The sequence below is a fragment of the Lolium perenne genome, chromosome 7 (genome assembly GCF_019359855.2).
Source record: "Lolium perenne isolate Kyuss_39 chromosome 7, Kyuss_2.0, whole genome shotgun sequence".
Lineage (NCBI taxonomy): Eukaryota > Viridiplantae > Streptophyta > Magnoliopsida > Poales > Poaceae > Lolium > Lolium perenne.
In genome coordinates, this window is record NC_067250.2 from 121,479,931 (window position 1) to 121,503,377 (window position 23,447).

General features: G+C 45.7%; 1 protein-coding gene and 2 long non-coding RNA genes across 6 annotated transcripts; all 3 read right to left on the reverse strand.

Annotated features, from left to right (window-relative positions):
• Window positions 1-8,622: 8,622 nt before the first annotated feature.
• On the reverse strand, window positions 8,623-10,708 carry LOC127325517 (uncharacterized). Of its 2 annotated transcripts, XR_011748671.1 has the most exons (5): window positions 10,177-10,708; window positions 10,076-10,109; window positions 9,765-9,900; window positions 8,995-9,096; window positions 8,623-8,864 (listed from the first exon to the last, which is right to left on the reverse strand). It is a non-coding gene; the product is annotated as an uncharacterized lncRNA (long non-coding RNA). The 2 variants fall into 2 exon arrangements; XR_011748670.1 differs by lacking the exon at window positions 10,076-10,109.
• A 304-nt stretch (window positions 10,709-11,012) lies between these two features.
• On the reverse strand, window positions 11,013-17,154 carry LOC139833687 (uncharacterized). The gene is made up of 5 exons (XM_071824029.1): window positions 17,130-17,154; window positions 16,556-17,013; window positions 16,092-16,227; window positions 15,453-15,635; window positions 11,013-12,456 (listed from the first exon to the last, which is right to left on the reverse strand). Exons 1-3 carry the CDS (start codon window positions 17,152-17,154, stop codon window positions 16,144-16,146), a joined length of 567 nt encoding a protein of 188 aa, XP_071680130.1. The 3' UTR covers window positions 11,013-12,456; window positions 15,453-15,635; window positions 16,092-16,143.
• A 449-nt stretch (window positions 17,155-17,603) lies between these two features.
• On the reverse strand, window positions 17,604-22,796 carry LOC127323801 (uncharacterized). 3 transcript variants are annotated; one of them, XR_011748983.1, is made up of 9 exons: window positions 22,535-22,796; window positions 21,867-21,942; window positions 20,739-21,246; window positions 20,307-20,615; window positions 20,073-20,134; window positions 19,875-19,992; window positions 19,511-19,590; window positions 18,549-18,636; window positions 17,604-18,021 (listed from the first exon to the last, which is right to left on the reverse strand). It is a non-coding gene; the product is annotated as an uncharacterized lncRNA (long non-coding RNA). The 3 variants fall into 3 exon arrangements; XR_011748981.1 differs by having other exon boundaries at window positions 20,739-21,942; XR_011748982.1 differs by lacking the exon at window positions 18,549-18,636 and having other exon boundaries at window positions 20,739-21,942.
• Between the last annotated feature and the right edge of the window lie 651 nt (window positions 22,797-23,447).

Consider the following 23,447-nt stretch of genomic DNA (forward strand, 5'->3'; position numbering starts at 1 on the left):
CACAACCAAGACGGCGATACATGAAATCCCCAAACTACCCTGGCGAGGCAAGATATTATCCATAACTGCAGCTCACCGCTCCCTACGCCGCACACACACGCGACTCACCCAAAATCCACCCAGCCGACCGACGGGGTGGGCCATGCGCTATCCGGTCCCAGTCCACAGACACACGCAGATAGAAACTCACCGTTCCACTCCTTGATCTAGAGAGAGGAGCGAATGGCAGGACGCCCAGGCAGCGCACATGCCCACCGCGTCCACTCTGCTCTGCGTCCATAGTCATGTGCTACACCGCGTCCACTTGCTCTGCGTCCATAGTCATGTGCGACTTGTTCAAATCCCACTCCAGGCAACCGACGAGCGGGCCAGCTTATCTTAGGACCCGCGTGCAGCCACAGGTGGGTAGGACAGCGCCATTCCATGGCTTGATCTAGCGAGGGGAGGCTGACCACGCGCGCGTTGCCAGCATTGACCGGACGCGCCGGTGGCACAGAATTGACGGCCAAGATCCTCCCGTAAACTCGATCCAACGGGCAGTAAGTTGAAATCGCTGTGAGGCCCCCTATGGGGGCATCAATTATACCTTCAGATTACATAGATATGATAGTGGGGAGTGGGTGTTAGGATTTTTTATAGGCCCTACCTGCAAGCGGCAATGTTGATTCCTGGAGGCATTCACTTATGGATTGCGGTATGGCTCGGTGTGTTTGGGCGTTGACAGACGAAACTCTTGTCGAACATCTGACAATGAATGAAGAGCCCAATGCTAGACTATGGCTGTTTGAAATGATCGATACCCTACCACATGATCAGTTCATCAGGGTAGCCATCACTTTGTGGTCGATTTGGACAGCAAGAAGGAAGGCAATCCACGAAGAAATTTACCAATCGCCTTTGTCCACTTTTGGCTTCATTAACTCTTACATTTCAGAGTTGAACGCAATTGCAAAACCCTCAAAAAACACTAGTGTGGGTCAACAATCAAGGAGAAAAGAGAGGGCGGAGTGGATCCCACCACCGACAGGCATGGCAAAAATAAACTGTGATGCGGCAAAGTGTCAAGATCTGGAGACAGGGGAGTGGCGGCGGCGATATGCCGGGATAGCAGTGGCCTATACCTGGGAGCATCTGTTGTTGTTTTCGCAGGATTGTACGACCCGCCGAGCCTGGAAGCAATGGCATGTCGAGAGGCATTGGCGTTATCGAAGACCTGACATTGCAGCGTGTGCATGTGGCATCAGATTGCAAAACAGTCGTCGTTGATATCAATGAAGGTACCAGGGGAAGTTATAGTATGATTGTAGAGGAGATCAAGGCCCGTTCAACAAATCTCCAGAGCTGCACCTTCGTCCACGAAGGTAGAGCTTCGAATTTCGAAGCCCACAACCTAGCTAAGTATTCGTTATCGCATGCAGTTGGTCGCCATATTTGGCTTGGTGTACCAGTTTCAGAAATTTTCCCTGTAAACATTGTTATGAATCAATAAAGCTTAGCTGGTTTGTCTCAAAAAAAAAAAACCTGCAAGCGGCTAAACATTATATGTCACGGTTTCTACAAGGGTCCATAAGTTTGTGAAGTTTTTTTCGAGAGCTATAACCTTGTGAACTTAAACAAGAACTAAAATAAATAGATCCGTGATAAACTGAACAACGACAAGAACATATATGCTAAGTGCATAGTTCTTCAATTAATAATTAAACAACACATCAGTGGGATTGAAATGCATAGTGCAACACACACATATTGCTACTTCAAATAAAAATTCCTTTACTCATAAGTAGGGTGATCTAGAGTTTCAACAAGCAACCCGAGTTCGCCTGACAACAATGCCGCTCTTATCATAGGAGCCACCTATTCTTCAGATTACTTTTTTGCTTGCTTCACAGCCCCATAATCGGAGCCGGACAATTTGTACCAGGTAGCGACGGTGTCATTTCACATCGCCACCAACACATGTTGCAACTCCGGTTAGTGATTTTTATCAACATACAACACGAAGTCGCACCTCGCCCCTTGATGGTGATACCCGGGGAACCTTCGGCCGGTGTTCACGCCCTCAAATGTGATGAGGCAAAACGGAGGTAGGTTGCACTTGCAAAGTAGATCGGATTTGCAAAAGCTGGTTGATGGCTCCTAAGTGCAGGAGATCAATTGTAGTATTATTCTATAAGAAAGGTTGTTGAACCCACGAGGACCTGAAGGTATTGGTTAGGAGAATCAACAAGAACGCAGTAATAATAAAGTGGCAGTTTGGTGTTTTTGGGTATATAGTTTGCAATAAAAATAAAGTACAGAAAGTAAATAGCAAATAAGTAAATGCTCTCGATGAGAGAAAGGCCCAATCCTCTATGCATCAAGAGGACAAGCTCAAGTGTGTGTGCTTATATGAGACTAAATTTCCCTAGGGCGGCATGCATAATTAACTAGCATCTGATGATGTGGGCATTACCCTTCAGGTACCCGACATTGGTCTACCTCCTTTGGCCCAACAAGGGGCCCATGAGGGTTGTCGTGATCCAAGGTGGGCCCATATGTCGGTTGCAACGAAGAAGACTTACAGGCAGACAGATTCTTGATGAATATGTTGCGGTCAAAACCCACCGGCGGGCAGCGACGGGCAACACAAGAGAGCCGGGAACAACCTAGGGCTGCGGCTGGCCCTGGTCCCTCCGAGCGACGGCCCGCAAAGCCTCTGGTACACACGTCCGATGCTGATGCAAGGGCGTGCCACCTGAACTATACCTGGTCAGGAAGGTGATGGAGATGCCTCGCTTAGTTTCCTGCATGGCATACACGTAAACATTAAATATGAGCCTCGATCGGCTCTCAGGTTATCCTGTGAATCGGCTCAAAGAGCCGATCCACCCATGATTCGTACGAGGTGCACGAATATATGGTGGTCCTGCTTGATCAAGATAAAGCTAAAGCGATCTACGATGATTTAGGGTTTTCACCGCATAATCGGATCATCCTACTCACGATTGGGCCTCGCGGCCACGCACGGTGATCGTAAGCCGATCCTAGATAGGGCCTAAAAACCAACACGAGGTTGATCCCCGGAACATCCTGTCTAGGACTAGCAAACGACACCCTACGTGCCGCTGGATCCTCCAACCCTTTGTAAGGCCTAACTATTGCAGATGTTAAACTAATCCTTGAAGAACAAGGAGCAACCGTAACGGATCGGATCTACTAAATAATGATCAAGCGGGGTGCCGCCCCCACACCTAAGATAGGTGTGAGGGCGGCTAGATATGCAAGGGTTGCACTACGATAGCATATGATACGAAGAACAATGCTAACCCTAACATATCTAAGATAACTACGTTGCTCGCCATCAAAAAGGCTTCAGTACGAGCAACGCATGAACAACATAAAGCTTCTGCTGCCTAGATCGCAAGATGCGATCTAGGCAGCATGATGCTTACCGGTAGAAACCCTCGAGACGAAGGAGTTGGCGATGCGCCGAGATTGATTGGTTGGTTGAACGTTGGTTGTTGTTTATTTCATAAACCCTAGATACATATTTATAGTCCAGGGGACTTTGTAACGTGGGAACAATCCCCACCGTGCACGAGACGAACTCTAACTTCTAATCTAAGATGCGATCTACTATAATTAAAGATACACGGGCAATCTAGCCCAAACTCTTCGTGCAAGGCCGCTTCAGAGATCTTCCACGTGTAATCTTCCAAGCCCATCTCCCTTACGGCCCACCTCCTGGTTTGGCCAAAATCTGGTGATAACACATGCCCCCCTGGTTTTGGCAATGATAATTTCAAAACCACTCTGTTTTTCCTTCGAAGGGTCATGTCGTGGCAGAGCAGACCTGTCGCAGTATTCTTCATCATGATGACCTGCCTTCTCAACTTCTCTGCACGATTTGACAATTTTGGCTCCATCCCCTCGGAAACTGCTTGAGCAATAAATTTCCACTAGGTTCCTTATTATTTAACCGTGCCGATTGATTAGCCCACTTCATCCCCTTCCTCTGTTCCAGCTATCGGCACCAAAAAACCCTCTTCCCCTGTAGCGATGTCTTCCTCTTCCTCTGTCTTCTCCGGCCTCTCCCTCCAATCCTTCTCTTCGAGCGAGCCGGAGTGGAACTCCGATCACGCGCCAGAGGGCGACCTGCCTCTGACCGATGGGGAAGAGGACCTCAAGTTCCTCATCGATGGGGAGCTGATAAGCGAAAGTGAAGACGACCCCCATCCCTGGGCGAAACCCACCTCCCCCGACGGGAATGGGGAAGAAATAGAGGAAGAGGAAGAAAAAGAGGAGGGCGGCCCCTCTTCCCCCGCTAAGCTTCTGCCGGCCAAGCGATTCCGTGCTTGGGCGGACAGCGAAGACGATGATGATGACGAGGAGGAAGAGGACTCCTCCTCCATAGGGTATCCGCCGACCAAGCGCTTCCGCTCCTGGGCGGACAGCGAGGATGATGATGATGACGAGGAAGATGAAGCTCCGGCCAAGGGCTGGGGTAGCAGCGACGAGGAGCTTCCTGGGAGCAGCGCCGACGACATTGACGACGGCGACGATGAGGACAGCGACGACTAGTAGAGTAGGACTAGTAGTAGCAGTGCACTAGGCACCAGATCCCTCTTTTGAGAGCCATCGGCTTTTTCTTGTAAAGCCGCCCCTTTGAATTAATGAAAATTGTTCTTCCAATTCATCTTTCAATTAATCCAATTTCACTCCTTCCGCTTGTCATACCAAGACCGATAGCAACGTACCGGATTCCTTTTCCTTTGGACGCCCGTGAAGCCGGACTCAAATGTCGATTAGACCGTCAGTCAAGCACTTCTCAAATTCGGACTGCGATTTGATATCTGACCATAATTTCTCGCAATCACTTAGCCGATGACTACTCATCAGCTACTTTGAGAATCCAGTCCCTTTCCTTTTCTTGCAGCAACTGGACGGTCCAAAACCCGTAAAGCCGACGGCCTCCCTTTCCGGCTCCTCTCCATAGCTTTAGCAGTTTTCTTTTGCGACACCTGAACTGCTTTCAGAGAAGATCACGATGCAGGGTCAGTCGATGCGACTCCAACCGGCTCCCAAAACAGAACATCTACCAAGTTAGCTGCCCCCCAGCCTTAATCAAGGCGAAGATACCGGCGAGGATGCACAGGTCATTGATCAGCTTTCTTCCACTGAACGCCGATGTTGTAAATGAACACCAAACTGAAAACCATCTTGGCGAAAATGTGAACCTTGAGCACATAGCCAGTAGGTCTTGGTCTTGTGTAACTGTACCAGAGTCGATGGCTGCGCATCGGCTTTGTTTCTTAGTTCTAAAGTCGATGCCCTTTCATCGGCTGTACGTCATGTAAAAATTTTTTTTTTACTGACCGATTTTTCCTAATCGGCTCCCAGTGTTTCACTGCACACATGTTTACACATGTTTATCTGCACATGTTCATCTGACTATATGCCCCCCAAGCCGAATCTGCCAGGTGACTGCAGATATCGGCTTTGTGGTTAGCCAAGGCACTGTACTTGCACGTCGGCTCCGCGAGGATTCGTGTTGACTTTCATCCGCCGACGTGGCCGCTGCCCAGTAGATCGATGTTGAACACAAGCAGAACATGTGGTGAAGATAATTTTGGCCGATTGCTGGAATCGGCCTCCATATTGACTGAAACGCTCAATGAAGGCTTCGTAACGTTCCTTCATAGATCATTGGGGGGCCGATCCCCAGGGATCGGCCTCGCCACGTTTGCTCATTGTTTTGCTCCTTCTACATGGTCAAGCCAGTGGATAAAACCAGCCCAACCTCTGACTTTATCATGTTGATGCGCTTGCTGTCGTCCTCCTCGAGTGCGTCGTGTAATCGTGGAGCACTAAGCTCCGTCGGAAGGACGAGCACCATGTTTGTGCCAGCCGATGTTTCATCATCGGCTTTCCTTTGCTTGGGGCGCCACTCCATTTTCCGTGGACGGCCCTCTTCGTCCAGGGTTCGCTGAACTTTCACAGCCAGATCAGGTCGTGCCTTTTTCTTAGCATATGCAAGTATAACCTTTCGGCTTCCTCCAGGCCGCGCAATCGCTGAACCCTGCGCTTTTGGGAACGACTGAGTCCATCAGGGCACCACCTTGGCCGGTGGTACCTGTCTTCTTCTTCTTGTCCCTCGTCTTCTGAATCCTCGAGATCTTCCCATCGAGGGGACTCAGCGCGTTTGCTTTGTGGCGGGAGAGGCCCTAAGCGCTTGAACACGGACACGTTGGCCGCCTCCTTCTTCTTCTGGTTGCATTCTGGGCAATTGCCGATTGTGGGCAATCGGCTCATTCCTGAATCCCAGCAGTGTCTGAAGAAGGGACAGTCACAGTGCCTGTCGTTGTCGTCTTGCTCCCTTGATTTTCCTTTGGCACGGCGCTCGTGCTCCTCCTCATCGCGATCATGCCGAGGCTTTCTTCTGGCTTGTCGAGCCAGTCGATCTCTTTCTTCATCCGCGCTGGATCGGCGGCGTTGGTCATACCGACTTACATATTTGTTGAGGAGGTGATCGAGAGAGGGTCGGCGATATCTTATGTTCTTCACTTCTCCCTGCGACGTAGCGCTTGCCATCATGACGGAGCCGATCGCGTGGAGCGGCCTCCTCTGTGTCCTTGCTACGAGAGCAGCTGCCCTCGTTTCCATCTTTGCCAGAGTGGTGCCCAGGTCCTACCATGTGGATGCTGAACGAGGATCCTGGCTGGCAACCTTCAGGGTAAGTGCATCCCACCATGTTAACGGCGGGGAAGGGTTGGGTGTCGACCTTCATGGCGTACTGGTTGAAAATCAGACGTCCTTTTTCTATCGCCATTTGGATCTGCTGACGCCACACCCTGCAGTCGTTGGTGGCATGGGAGAGCGAGTTATGCCATTTGCAGTATGGCTTTCCGTTCAGCTCTTGTACCGTGGGGAATTTGAGACCTTCGGGAATCGTCAACTGCTTCTCCTTGAGCAGGAGGTCGAAGATTTGCTCAGTTTTGGTCACGTCAAAATCAAACCCCCTGGGCGGGCCTGGTGGCTTTACCCATTTGCAGGACACGGGGTTTGCCCCCCGAGTCCATTCAGCCACTGCTACCTCTTGATCTCCCGCAGAAACTTCGTCTTCCTCTGCCTCGACCAGGACTACTGCACGCTTGAATTTGTCCTGGTACAGGTCCGGGTGGCGCTGTTCATATGCCGACAGTTTCTGAACCATGTGCGCCAGTGAGGGGTAGTCTGCTTGGGAGGCCATGTCCTTGAGCGGTGTTGCAAGGCCCGCTACTGCCAACTCGACTGCTTCCTTTTCAGTCACACGAACCGAATAACATCGCTTCCTAAGATTCCTGAAGCGCTGGATGTATTCTGTCACAGTTTCTCCACGCTTCTGACGTATTTGTGCTAGATCGGCAAGGCCAGACTCGGAAGCCTCTGAGTGATACTGCATATGGAACTGTTCTTCCAACTGCTTCCAAGTCCGGATCGAGTCTGGTGGCAACGAGGTGTACCACCCGAAAGCCGATCCCGTGAGGGACTGTGAGAAGAACCTCACGCGTAGTGAATCCGACACTGAGGCCGTTCCTAGCTGTGCCAAATATCGGCCCACATGCTCGATGGAGCTGGAACCATCTGATCCACTGAATTTGGAGAAATCAGGGAGCCGATATTTAGGTGGTAGCGGGATCAACTCGTAGTCGTCAGGGTACGGCTTGGAATAGCCGATTGCCCTCCTTTTCGGCACCATGCCGAACTGGTCTCTCAGTATGGCGCTGATCTGATCCGCTGTGCTGGCTGCAGGAGTTGAACTCTGAAGATTCGCCGGGGTGGCGTACTTAGCCAGCCATGTTTGCTTTTCCAGCTCTGAGCCAACTGCAGGAGCTGTGCTCTGGAGGTTCGTCGGGGTGGCGTACTTAGTTAGCCACGTCTGCTTCTCAAGATCTGTCGCTGACGTCCCTCCTGTTTTCCCAGAAGTCCCTGATGTTGTGGCCTGGTTCGTGAGCGCCCAGCTACCGCAATCTGGCACATACGTGCACGTGTACCCGTGAGGGATCTCCTTAGGTGCCTCATGCAAGAACTGGCAGTCACTAGGGTCACCACCGATCTTGTAGACGACGAATGCCGGTGAAGTCGGCACTTCTGGTGCTGCCAGCGCAAATGGCAGCGGTGGACGGGACTGGAGTGGCAACTCTCCTAGATGCGTCCCGAGAGCTGGTCCTGACGGCGAGTACTGGTGCCTCATGATCTCCTGGATCACGCGAAGAGCGACACGCTCCAACGTGTTTACCAGGTTCTCAGAGTGGCGGTGTAGCGAGTGAGCCACTAAGTAGTTGATCTCCTGCCGCAGGGACCTGGTGCGTTATTCCGACGGGGCAGAGAGGTCTATCCCATCGAGTGCACCATTAGGCGAGAACCCCTTCCACCTGATGCCATGTGAATGGGTTCTGTGGAAAGAGCCGATGAGGTCGGCTTCGAGGATGGCTTTGACCTCGTCATACTTCTTCTTGAGCTCGTCGGTCAGATCCTCGTACGTGACTGGAGTGCCGTCCGCCATCTCAGATGTAGATGGCGATGTGGTCGATGACGAAGCTTGTCCCACCGGGCGTGCCAGAATGTGTTGCGGTCAAAACAATCAACCAAAGCTGGCGGAGCTCGCATTTCTCACAGCACCAAATCCAATAGGCCACTTCCAGCCATATAACACAACCACACGAACTCAATAAGCCACCAGACACCTTCATTGAGCAATTAGCGCGTGAAAAGAAAGGGGCGTACCTAAGTGCTGATGGGAGGATGTGGTAGCCAGTATGCAGGGCTGCAGGTCTCCCACTTTGTCGGTCGTGGCGGAGAGCTCTAGAGCACACTAGCGTTGAGCAGGGACTCCACACAAGATACTACCAAAAATACCGATTAGGCTTTGTAGACAGTAGCCAACAAATATAAGTTGGAAGAAAATCTCAGTAACATGGGAGGACTGCAAGATCATATTTCTTTGAACAAACAAAGATGAGATTGTGTCCATACCTTCAAGAGAGAGAGAACCTAATGGTCTTCTTCGAAGAAGAGATTGTTGCACTACTGGCTGGCATCCTTGGTGACACCGAGAGGATGAGTAGGTCATGAAGTCTGTGGCATATCATTTATAAAATCGATCATGGAGAAAAATAATTTTACAATGATACATTTTTGTCGATCAGAAGATAACATGGTAGATATATTAGAATGTACTACGAACAGACCAAAGTTACCTCCAAGAAATCATTACTCATTATGGAGCTAGGTATTATTTTGGCAGTACTGTTTGCAAACCCACAATGACTTGTGGGTTTATAAATCATATGCTATGAAAAATTAGAAGCTACCAACATCATTTCAAAGTGTTTCCAAATAGTACAAAATAGTGTCGCATCATGAATATAGTAAGAAAATAAAATGTTCAACAATTCTGACGAAAATTCTTGCTAGTCAATGAGGGCATACAATTTATGTCCTTAATTATGAACTTCTGTTGTATCTAATTTTAGCTCCATTTTTGAGGTCAAACCAAACACACACAATATGAACTAATGTCAGGAAAGCAATCACACACAATAGAAATCTTGCAGAAGTTTCAACTCCGCCTAGCCGCTGTGTAGGCCTCCGTTTCTCCCATTTACTAAACTGCGGAGAAAAAGATAACCGAATATACACGCAGCCATGTCGACACGAGGATGACCGTCCGGCGACCGAGACGGCACTCCTCCAGGTGGAGTAACAGCAAGAGAGGAACCTCAATACTGGGTGAATGCACTCACATCTATGTAGCAGAGAACTATGGGGATGGTGACGGCATCGACTGAGGCTACTCCTGGAGGCTGCGACGGCGCGCTCCTCTTGAACCTCCGCCATTGGCAGCTCACGTCAGCCTCTGTTACCCAGCAAACCACCGACCTAGTATGTAACAAAAAAAAATCCCCTTCTCAGACCCAAACTTTACAACAAAAAAGGATTCAATCAGATGAAAGATTCTAGGAGCAATTGCACACTTCACTCCTCATACTTCTACCCAAGTGGACACGAGTAAGTACAAACCAAAGCTACAAACAAATATGTGCAGAATCAACACCTTCACACACATCTCCAACCAATGATGCAAACATCTGCATCAAATTAGTTCATCAGGAAGAAGGTGATTCAAAGCTAGAGAGGGAGAGAGAGAGGAGAAACCTGCAGGTCCTAGATGAAGAAGCCGTCTTTGCATCCTCCCCATCTTCGTGGCTGAGGACACATGCTTTCTCCTCCATCCCGTCCCAATCCTCCTTGTCTGTTTGTGGAGTTCTTTGAGGGACGATGAAGATGTCAGAGCTGCCATGCCGCCGGAGGAGCTCAGCGCCACAGAGGAGCTCGGTCCGCCCCGTCCCTGCCCTCCCATTACCGCCACACAGAGGATCTTTGTCCGCCCTATCCCTGCCCTCCTCTCGCTGCCTCTCTCCGCTGGGACACGCTCCTGGCCAGGACCACCTTCTCCGCCCCTTCGAGCCCACCTCCTCCCGAATCCGTCCAGGGACAAGCTCAATCCACGGGGCGGAGGCGAGGGGCCTCGAGCGGGAGAGAAGAGGGGCGAGCGGGACAGCACCGGCGGCGCCATGGAAGCTCGAGCGGGAGAGAGGAGGGGACTGGGGACGTGATCTTGGGAGGAGATACGAGCAGAGGCGGCAGCTGTGGCCTGTGGGGATTGGGGGTAGGGTTTCGGAGGATGATTTTGTCTCACTTTCGTCTCCTATTCCGCTCAGCTGACTTTCATAGTGAAACGTGTCCTAGTCGCTGGAATAAGAAGTGAGCCAACGTCCAACCCGCGCGCGAGACGTGCTCGACGTGGATGCTCTGTGAGGCCCCCGTTGGGGGGCATCTATTATAGGTTAGACTAGATTTAGATGTGCGCCTTGGCGCACGACCCCGTAGAATAGGCGACAATTTACACATTGTATAACGTGGCTAAATAATTTTCAAAACAAAGTCAATAGGGTGAAATTAGGATAAACAAAATACACAAAATCACGACATAGTAGCAAACGCGCTTATGTACAGCCATATAAATAGAGGAATATGTTACAACTGGTTTCAAGACCCGTCATCCAAAATGCATCAAGTATTTATACAAATCGATGATAATAGTCAGAAAATAAGTCTATCAGTCCACAGGCCACCCAACCTTTCACATAGTCAATTGCTGGGTAAAGTATTTTGGGCATTCTATCATTTAGAATATACTAACCACATGAAAAATATAATGTACCTCTAATCCTTTTTAGCGAAGCAATAATATAAATCACTGTCAAGCGGCAGCCACGTCTAACATAATTACTTCTGAAGTCATCATGAGAGAGGGTCCAACAGTGTAAAGTGCGAGATATGTTGTTCGATAAGAGCTACTCAAAATGTTTACAATGGTGCGGAAATAGCATAACAATACATCAAGAGAGGAGCTGATTTCGGAACTTGGAACCCATTGAAAATAGTCCATGTCTGCACACATTAGAGAGGATTCAAATTAAAAGGCTGTAGTCCAATGAAAGACACAAAGAAAGTATGAACCATTCTACAGATATTCAACGTTTTTAGTTTGGAAGTGAAATGGTCTAAAAGAATCTTATCTTACCACCTGAAGCGACACAACTAAATATAGTTCTCCATGAAGTACAGTTCAATTTGCTACCAAATTGTAGTTTCATCTATTTCATATTTTTTGATGTCTTTGTGGATGCAAGAATAGGTGACCAATCTTTGACCACACTACAGAGCTCAATTTTGACATAACTTCCATTTGCTTTTAAAAAGATGGCTTCTCCAAAAACTAATATACAGGATTTTCATGTGTAGCTATTACAACTCCAAATATATTTTGTGACCGATAATTAAAATATGATGGATATATCGGAGCAGCAAAGCATGCAGTGTCAAAACAAAAGAACTACCTTGGAGCTTGAACGACAATGAAACTATCGATTCCTATTTCCACGGCATAACCAGATGGAAGGCAAAGAATAATCTTTCTGACACGGCTAGTAGGAAATGCCAAGCTACTGTGTGATAAGGTAATTTTAGGCAGATCTATGGAAGTATAAAACATTTTAGTTAATTAATTTCAGAGTAATGAGTGGTATATTAAAGCACCATTTTCCAAGTAGGTAAGGAATCAGAAGTCACCCAAGATACCGAAAGTGGATTGGCCAGGCTGTAATTAATTCAATGGCTAGCTCGGCTAGCTCCTCCTACGTAATACTCTTTGGTAATGGTTCAGGCATCCAGCAAGGAGGACCATTCTAGTATCAACAAAAAGCATGATGACAATACGAAGGAAAAAAAGTCAGATCATTATTAGATCGGCGCATGGGTAAGAGCCGATGTAAGCTGTATTCCTGGAATCGGCAGGGATTGGATCAAAACGGCTAGGATTACTATCCCTAGCGCATGTGCTAAGCGCCGCATTGTACATGCCCTTAGTACCTGCAGATAGAACCGGAGACTCGAGTTAAAATGAACAGAAATCATAGCCATGTTTTCATATATATGTATCTACCAAACAAAGTGAAACCAAGCAATACGGCAAATTTCCCAAAGTGAGGTATATACTGTGTAATGACCAACGATGGTGCATCCAAAGAGCCTTTTAGAGCTAATAAAAATTCTTCTTTTATGCAAGGATAAAAGGGGGAGTAGGAAAATCAAGTACAAAGTTATTTCTTCCGGACTAAGAAGATAGACAGGGTTGTAGAGAATTCAAGTATGATGAATTATTTTTCTGGAATAAGAAAATAAAATACTACAAAAATAAATGCTTCAAACCTAACCAAAGATAAAATGATGCATCTATCTATATGCAAAGATAAAATGATGAATCTATTTATATGGATTATTTATTTAAATAAACGCTTCAAGTCTTTAGCAATTTTTTTAATGCTTCTTGCAAACCATGATAATCTGTAAATTTTCTCACCGATTTTACAGTTTGATCCTTCAGTGACTAAGAAGGAACTCTGAGTTAATGTTGGTGTAAATGGTTGCTATAATACTTTCTATCTTTCTTATCCATAGATTATTCTAGGAACAGGAATACTGAACTTTGCATGAACAGACAAAGAGAAGCAACATGACATACCTCATTTAAAACTCGGGTGAACATATATGGCCGAACACAATGCCACGTGAGGCGGTGCAGGGCCAAGGAAAGACTTAAATGCCATATAGAAAAGAGTACAAATAGTGTAAACAAAAGCACTGCTCACTAAAAACTACGCACAAACTAAATGTTGTAGCTCACTCTATTAACAAAAAAGTTATTGGAAAGAGGGACATGGGTCTACTTTGAGCCACTTTGGACAAAGTAGGCTAAAATGTAAATATATGTGGAACCAAAGTAACTACAAAGCAAGTTGAATTTTAGTCAGCCAAATTATATTCATAAATAGCCGCTCTATCTTTCTATGGTCATCTCCCTTGAGTTCACACACTAAATAAGAAATGAATGTGTTATTTTTGCAACTCACACGTATCATTTGCTGGCAAAATTGTAAAGCCAAATTTTCTAGGAACTAAGAACCTATTGAGGAACGGCTTATATTAACTAATTGCGGAGCTGCTTCTTACAACCAAACCAGACCATAGGTATGATAGTACATAAACACACCTGAACGACAACCTATCTTTTATCAAGCACTTGCTCATCACTGACTTCTTTTTTTCGAAAGACCAAAAACAAACTAACATGGGGAGGAACCCCTGTTATTAAGATAGGTGGTGAGTCTCTGAACCCTGGCTGCCTAGACATTTTGCTAGACAGGAAGCTATGTGTACAGAAAAATATACAGACTATGTAAAATATGACAGTACAAAAATAGCAATTTACAACAGAGTTACATGTATTTAGTGGACATCCCAGGTTGATGGCAGAACTACTCGGAGGATTGCAAACTCTATCTTTTCAATGAAATGAAATTGCGTTTTCAAGGAAAAAAAATAGCAATTTCACTCAGTGGCAAAAGCCACATGTTTTTTATTTTAGACATGTATAAAAGACATGTAAAATGGGGATTGGACTTACCCACATCCCAAGGCTGGAGGACTGGCCTGTCATGCCAGTGGAACGCATTGGTTTCATGCTCATGGTACGTACCACATTTTGACCCTGTGAAGCCTCCTGCTGTAGTTTTGGTTTCAGAGAGGAAATCGTCCATTACTTAATCGATCTCAGCTGAACTTAAGCTTATTTTCTCCACTGCAGCCGCATGGATTCTTCAACTGTTCGCCTGCGGTTGACGTGCCTCCTGGCACTTCTGATGCTGCTGATGTGAAGGAAGCTGACTCGCCTAAAGTCATAATGCCTGTAGCCATTTTTGTTAGCTCCACTGTCATGTTCACAATCGTTGAGTAACTACAAGGTTCAAAAATAAAAAGGGACCTCTGTAAATTCAAGGGTACAAAGGTCAAAGTACCTAAAAGCAAAAAACGAAGGCAAAAAGTTCAATCATAAGAACCGTTTTCACAATGGCATCCACAGAAATGCTGTAAGATACATGAAAGACCTGATCTTGTCTCCTGCCTAAGCAAGATATGCATCATCACAAACGGATGCTTAAAAATTAAAATAATTACAGGTGAATGCACAACTCACTAAACAATTAACATTGGAGAGCCAATGATACTCCATAGTAATGCAACAGGTTATGACGTATCTGATCTACGTTGCTACCATTATCAACAGCTTCTTTACGAAAACCAAGCAAATACATCCCAAACAGCAACAAAGCTGAATACAAGAATGGCATGTCTACTTAATGACATATTATACAACACCCCAATGACCCAGCCTACTATCGGTGTCTGATGCCAACTTTGGTGGTAGTTATCCTCTGCAATTAAGAAATTGACCTTGCTGATAATGTAAAAAATTTTGCTCTTAATCTATTTAACTTGACCAAGATACTACTCCCTCCGTCCAAAATAGTATGTCAGAGATTTTGTCCAAATTCGATGTATCTATATTACACTAAGAAGTGTCTAGATACACTTAAATTTAGGCATACTTGTGACATCCTTTTATGGACAGAGGTAGTATATACTATTCCTTTCAGTTCTGTCTATCTAAGTCTCCTTGAGTAAAAAGATACCAAAGTCAAACCAAGTCAACATCAAAATGGTATGGTTTCATGTAGGTCCCAAGCAGGAACGTTGATCGCACCTATGTAGTCTGAGAACTTCGAACACCGAGCAACGAAGCTTACATCCCTAACCTTATACGAGCAACAATAATGCACTATGCAGTGGTATATGTAATAGCAAGCAATGCTGGATGCAGGAAAAACAAAAAAAAATACAATTGATTACAATATGCCTCCAAATGAAAACCATTTGGAAAAATGCACTAATATTTTCAGATTATCATGGAAATAGTTTAGATAGACAAAACAGCATCCCCGTGTGGTACAAGATAAGAAATGACATACCGCGCATAGTTTAAGACCACACTCATAAAGAGCCTTCTTGTGACCACAGTCAGCAGCTAGTTGCAGCCACTTCTTAGCACGCATATGATCCTGCGTAAACCCTTCACCCAAGCAGTAACACAAGGAAACGTTATACATGGCTCGTACATTCCCTCCCTCTGCAGCTCGCAAGTACCATTTTGCCTGCATTTACAAGTTTCTTTCAGTTTGAATTTAAGGGCAAGTAAAACCTTATGTAACTGCTACAGAGAAGTTGATGAGTCTTCTGGTAATATGGTATCCACCAGTTAGCATTGATCCTGGTGATACAATCCTGACTACCTTAGTAGGGTAAACTAGTCAAGATTGAAAGGTCCTTTCTCTTAGCAAAGTTTTCAGCAACCAAAACAAGTTCAGTTTAAATTTAGCTTAAAAGCTTGAACACAACAAATCAGCCTCGAAATCGCTATGAGCTAAAATAAGAGCATATGGAGGTTGCCTGGTGAAAAAGTAGTTCAGAAAACATTTGCTATAGGCCTATTTCGTAAAAAATCAATATTACAACAACTATTTTGAATATGCATCTGGAGTAACTAACTATTTTGAGCTTTAAAAAATTAAAAAGCACAATGGTAACTGTGCACAGAGGCGGTATCTTACAGCTTCTCGTTGATTCCGCTTGATTCCTTTTCAATTACGTGCAATCAGAGGCCTAGGTTGTATTGGGCACGAACATTGCCTGCGGACGCAGCTGGATAAAACCATCTAACAGCTTCCTTGGCCTCAGGTGGATCAGCTGTATTGTAAAGAAATTTGACAGCCAGTTAATTCCAAAATTTCTAATGGCTAGAGTTTGACTGCGTAACAAAACCTAGATGCCAATTCCACTACGAGCTAGGTACTGTATTTGTTACTCTTCAGAGTTTGAAATCGGACTGAAAGAACACCAAAGTTTACTGTAAAAAGACCCAGCAGAAGACCGACGCACGAGGCGGAGCAATCAATAAGTCCACTAAAATCAACACATCTGCTAGGACACTAGCCAAATTGGTCATAACCTTTTAGCTACCATCTGAAACAAGTAACCAAGAAAGGAAATTCCCGTAACCCCAAATCACTGATACCTTCGAGGTAAGAGACCCCGAGATTGCACATCCCGACAGGGTGCCCCAGCTCGGCCGCCCTGCGGTAGTACCCCATGGCCTCCTCTCGCTGCCCAGCCCGGCGTCCACCATCGCCGCCGCGGATCCGAGCCTGGCCGCCCGCTGGAACATCCCGAGCGCGCTCCGCCGCGCCAGGTCGCGCCCCTCGACCCCGCAGGGGGCGGGGACGGTGGGGCCGTGCTTGAGGCGGCGGCCGTGCGCGGAGAGCGCCCGGTGGAGGAGCTCCTGCGGGAGGTCGGCGAAGTCGGAGCCGGAGCCGAGGGGGGCGGTCTTGGGCGGCGCGGGAGGCGGTGGCGGTGGCCGCAGTCGCCGACGGCGAGAAGCAGGGGCGGAGAGGAGGTTGGCGGCCAGCCAAACGAGCAGCGGTGGCGGCAGCCGTGGAGGAGGGGATTGGGGGAGGAGACGCCGGGCCAGGCGGGCTTTACACGACCCATGGATAAAACGTGGGTTCGTGCGAGGGCCTCACGCCCTGGACGTAACGGCCGGCCGAGATCGCGCCACGTCAGCTCGATCTAACGGCCCAAAATCCAAACGCCTGTGAGAGCTCCTATGGGGGGCATCATATACACCTTTAGACTAGATTTTGATGCGCGCCTTGGCGCGCGACCCCGGATGTACGTAGCAATGATCGTTTTGAAATATTCTTGGTAATAAGTTTTGTTTGGTTTTACGGTAAGTTATACCTCTAATTAAATTATAGTCAAACACGTGAAACTACAAACGAAGCATCAAAGGCGTATATAGAGCAAGAAAATAGGGGGATATATTACAACAACCAAGAGCTAATGGTTTTGTAAAGAGCAAAAGAAGTAAAGAAAGAACAACAAAAACAACATCGCCATAAACAATGTGGTGAAAATAATGACAGGTTTCTTAGGTTTCACAAAACAAAGTCAATAGAGTGCAGTCAGGATAAAACACACGAAATCGAGAACAAAGTGGAAAATGCTTATATACGATTTGGAAACCAACTTTCGCAATGATTTTAGTAACTTATTTGGCAACCGATAAATTAACAATGCATGAAAAACTATTTGAGTAAAGACATTTCTCCAAAATAGTGCTTACAATAATAATAGATTTAAGTTTAGGTAAAATCATCAACTTATCCTAACAGGGCATATTTAAGCTAGCTCTTTTTTTCAGGGAACATATTTAAGCTAGCTAGTTGTTTTCTTTTGACCTGGAACAAATCTATTCCATTAACAGGCATAGCTAACTCGCTGGACACCATAACACGAACATCATCAAGATCAGTCTGCCTAGTGGCATAAGCCGCAAGGGCATGGGAATATCACGATAATTAACACCTTCAGTTGTCAAATGCCACTCGCGGGCTTTGAGGTGCTTGACCAGATTCTTGCATATCATACTCTATTGTGCAGTTGCTTGTACGGCCTTAGTTTGTGGTGTGCTGTCAACTCTCCCTGCACATTAAATGTTTAACTCTATTAACCACATGTAACAAAAAGCATACTGAAATCTAATGCATATGTTTACTTTTTTTAGATGAACCCAAGCTAGGTGCCTAAATTTATTTAGATACATTCACGCTGAACAGCTCTCCATGTTCTAGAGTTGCTAACATCTTACGAACAAAAGTTCATCTTCTTACACTGAAACTTAAACTTCATAACTAAACTGTGTATGGAGTTAGCTTCATAGCTAAACTTGTACTGTGTATGAAGTTAGCTGTGAAACAAATGTCATCAATGATAATAGATTGACCCAATCTAGGTGTAGGTGCCTAAATGTATTTAGATACATTCACGATGAACAGCTCTCCATGTTTTAGAGTTGCTAACATCTCACGAACAAAAGTTCATCTTCTTAGCCAGAAACTTAAACTTCATAACTAAAGTGTATTGTGTATGGAGTTAGCTTCATAACTAAAATTGTATTGTGTATGGAGTTAGCTGTGAAACAAATGGCATCAATGATAATAGTTTCATACCTGGAACACACTGCTAGGAGAAATAGGTACAGTACCATGCATAGCTCTTTTAATAGTTTTAGATCTAGAACAACTCTTTTTTTCGGACCTAAAATAGAAATAGGAACCTCAGTGCTTGGTCAATGAATGGTGCGCATTGGCGCACGACCCCATGAAACTCTTGTATATGCGGGAAAATGATAATATTTTCTTAGGTTTTACAAAACCTAGTGAACCACACAAAATTACAAACAGAGTAACAAACCAGGAAACATGAGGGAATATATTGTAGCAGCTAACATTCATTGAGTCGATCGAAGCAAAAGCAAAGAAGAAACACCAAAATCATCATCAATATAAGCTAGGCATTTTCAAACCAGGAAACACGAGGGAATATATTGTAGCAGCTAACATTCGTTGATTCGATCGATAGCAACAAAAGCAAAGAAGGAACACCAACGTCATCATCAATATAAGCTGGGCATTTTCACAACATAGTCATTAGAGATCACTGTACCAAGGAAAGGTAAACCTAATTAGGACACAAAGAAAAACAAAACACAGATATGCAAGCAAGGTCTTTTTCATAGATAGAAATAACGGCATCGAGACAGGAGTTGACAAAGTCTTCCTGGCAGAGCCATGCACGGTTCACCTCTCTCCTCCTCAACTTTCTGATTGCGGCTTATATTGTTCCAGGCATAGAATTTCAACACCGAACCTCACAAAATAACCAGCTGACAACAAACAAGTCACATAGTTGTAGGCTACACCCAATCTGTAATTAGAGGATAAACAACAAACAGCAGGATGAATGGTCCCCTGTACTAAAGAGAAGACAACATGTAGCTTAAAAAACATAGGCACAGTATAAAGAATAGTACCAAGATGCAGAAACCAAACCCAACTATTATGTTCTGTCGTTTCTAATCAAGTCCTTTTTCTAATCAGTAGATGAGTACAGAGAAAAAACGAAGACTAACTTGGTTGAAGTTTTGTCAGTTGTAGGAGCAGCAAACTTGGCAGACATAGAATCCGGAGCAGGAAGCAAGTGTAATTCAACCTAACACAAATATATTTGTACATAAAACAGTCAAGCCACTGGAGTGTTTACAGTATAACAGTGAATACACAAAAATTGCAAAGATAAGCAGAATATTAGCACATAGAGCTAGGCCAACCAAATATTAGCACATAGGGCCCAAGTAAAATGTTCCCCAACCAATATGTTCAATTCAGCTATTCTATCTTAAACAAATATCAAAAGAAGGTTCACCGCAAAATGCATTAATCCCTACAGGGTAATGGTAATGTCAAGCTAGTAGTTCACTCGCAACCACATCCCACCTCTTCAGTCTGAATTTGAGGGGAAAACTATGCTGCAGCTTTTAACCCATGGCCAGGCGATATTTGAGTGAACAGGGCCTTCTTCCTTCACATGTGAAAGAGGCACACTGTTACGTCGCTGCATAATATGCGAGAATGTCAGATAACGAATCAAAGGGACGATGCATGTAAATGAACCAGCAAATGAAGATTCTGCACCTAGGTCCAGGAGGCTTGGAGACAGAGTGCGATGTCTGGAGAAACATCGCTTCAGAACCAACCTATTTACAAAAGATAATGTAAGCAGCTAGATATGTAGAAAGAAATAAAGAAGTTCAAATAGCACAAGCAAGTGAGGACTGCAGAAAAAAGAGTACATGTCTATGACACAGTAGAAAGAATATTGCATCACGACAAATAACACGACATGAAAATAACTGATCAAAAAAGAACCGGGTGGGCGCGGCTCCCTCCTGGACAGCAGCGATCTCAAGCTCCACGCTCCAAGGATGGAACCATCAGCGCCCACCTCACGCAGGTAGGAATGGTATGACAACCGACAGTGGGAAGCAACCAACTAAGCGCAAGAAGGGGACACACACCAAGATAGGGAAAACCCCAGAGGGCACTCTTATTAGGAATATGCTATCCACAGTCACGAACAACAATAAAGAGTGTGTAAGAAAGAGCTAACTATGCACTGATATAGAACAGGCAGAGAGGTCACAGCCTGATAGACAAGAAATTACGGCAGCAGATATCCTGAAACAAACAGTAAATGCAGACATTAAGTGAAAAACTGCATGCAGGCAAGAGCAAAGGTAAGACAACACAACAAATACAATGGAAAGCTAAGACAATCCATATATACAAAATCAAACTAACCTCATTTACACATAAAGAACCAAATGCAAGGAGAAACAGCAGCGAGCGGGCATCATGGTCCACAACCGAAATAGACGAAAGAATTAACCCAGCACAACCAACAGGTAGATCTCACTTTCTATGTCTATTATTGACTAAGCATCTCTTCTCAGCAGCAAGAACAAACACGAGGAAGAAGACATTTTCTTATCGGCAATGAAATGTAACCAAATAAGAACAAAACTAAGCAGGAGAAAAAGCATACAACAAGCGTACCGGTGCTTTTCGAGTTCAGAAATGATTTACACCTCACAAAGTTTGGATGAAAAATACAAGGGTACCAAATTGAAAATTTAGAGCAATAACGAAAGCACTACTGGCTAGAAAAATGGATCAGGTTTAACATGCCATTAAATAGAACAGGCAACAAATGCAAAAAAATAGCTGAACATGCGGGGATCTGAAATAGGCAAAGAGATTTATCTGACAGGAAGACACGCACGACAGCCAACCCACAGCAGCAGCTAGCCTGGAATAACAACAATATCAAACAACATATTTCACGATATCCAAAACTATCTCCAAAAGGCCACTACAAAACAACAATACTGTTTTAAAAAGACCAAATTTGAGAAACGACAAGCATTCAGTGAATCTGAAGCTGCTAATATCTTCATTAGCAACAAAATCATAACCCACATATTAGCACCGCAAGACATCTTATTTTAATTAAAGGGAGGCGAGAAATTAATTATAACAAAACCGTGAATATCATGCTAAACTTCAGATACAAACAGCCATGTGTATCCTGAATAAAATATAGTACACAGCAAGAAATTAATTATAACAAGATCTATGCATGTTAAAGAGAAATTAATACTGGAAAGCTAGCTAACATATCACACTTCTACAAAATCGCTGAAACAAATGTTAATAAACAACTGGCAGTATATCTTGTGCCGTGGAATTAAAGATGAAATACTTCCATTACTAATAACAGTGATCTCTGCTCTTCTCACATGATATACTAATTCACCGGTCACAAAGAAACACCAATTAACAAGTTGGGGTTCTAAGCTAATCTGGACGACCATGAGCATCAAGGATAGTGCTCCACGACCACCGCTAAGCGTTGCAGAGCATACTCACCAAGAACACAAGCAGACAGCAGACCAGCAAGAGCAGCCGCGGCCAACCGACACGGAAATCCCAGCACAGCGACGACCTTTAAAGACGAAACACAAAGCCACTATAAATCACGTTAGGCAGAGAAACCATTGGAAGCCATTATAGTAAGGATAATCTGAAAGAAAAGGGGAAACGCCCAGCTAGATCCTGAAAAAGGAATACACTGTCCTCTGCCTACAGAAACACGGGCAGTAATCGGACCAGAAAGATGCCAAATTTTATGGGGAAGATTGTCAGATCCAACTAACTATGCTAATTCATTGGTTAAGAATCTGCCGGCAATGAAGTGGAAGAATCCAAGAGCCGAAAAAAATTCACCAGATCAGGGGAAAAGGAGAACATGGGCCTCTTCATACAGAATACAAATATAAGGCCATCAGTCGAACCAGGAAGACGACAAGTTTTCATGGAAAAGGCATCGACCGGCAACGAAACAGAAGAATCCAAAATAGACGAATCGAAATTTGATCTGGGAAGGAAGGAAGCAATGGCAGTTTGTCTCTCGTGAGGACGGTCAAGGAAAAAAGCATGGGCAAAAAAAACGAGAGACCAAAATAAGGCTGGCGAATAAACGCCCTGAATCCATGAACGCAACAAAATAAACTCCCGGCGGTGAAGCAGCAGCTCACCTCAACCGAACCCGCGACAAAGGGCCGCCATGGAGCAGCACCGGCCACCGCCGACGGCGCGGATCGCGTGGTAGGCACGGAGGACGGGCGATCTACATGCTGCAGTTTCCGAACGGGCGAGACGAGGAAGAGAGGACGGCGAGGGCGAAGCGGATACGGTGAGAGAAAAGTGAGGCGGATGGCCCTTGAAAGCCTGCAGAGGCCAGCAATATGACACTCGAACAGTGGAACCTCCCTGCGTGGGCTAATGACGAGTCGACAACGAACCCGAGCGCGACCACAACCAAGACGGCGATACATGAAATCCCCAAACTACCCTGGCGAGGCAAGATATTATCCATAACTGCAGCTCACCGCTCCCTACGCCGCACACACACGCGACTCACCCAAAATCCACCCAGCCGACCGACGGGGTGGGCCATGCGCTATCCGGTCCCAGTCACAGACACACGCAGATAGAAACTCACCGTTCCACTCCTTGATCTAGAGAGAGGAGCGAATGGCAGGACGCCCAGGCAGCGCACATGCCCACCGCGTCCACTTGCTCTGCGTCCATAGTCATGTGCTACACCGCGTCCACTTGCTCTGCGTCCATAGTCATGTGCGACTTGTTCAAATCCCACTCCAGGCAACCGACGAGCGGGCCAGCTTATCTTAGGACCCGCGTGCAGCCACAGGTGGGTAGGACAGCGCCATTCCATGGCTTGATCTAGCGAGGGGAGGCTGACCACGCGCGCGTTGCCAGCATTGACCGGACGCGCCAGTGGCACAGAATTGACGGCCAAGATCCTCCCGTAAACTCGATCCAACGGGCAGTAAGTTGAAATCGCTGTGAGGCCCCCTATGGGGGGCATCAATTATACCTTCAGATTACATAGATATGATAGTGGGGAGTGGGTGTTAGGATTTTTTA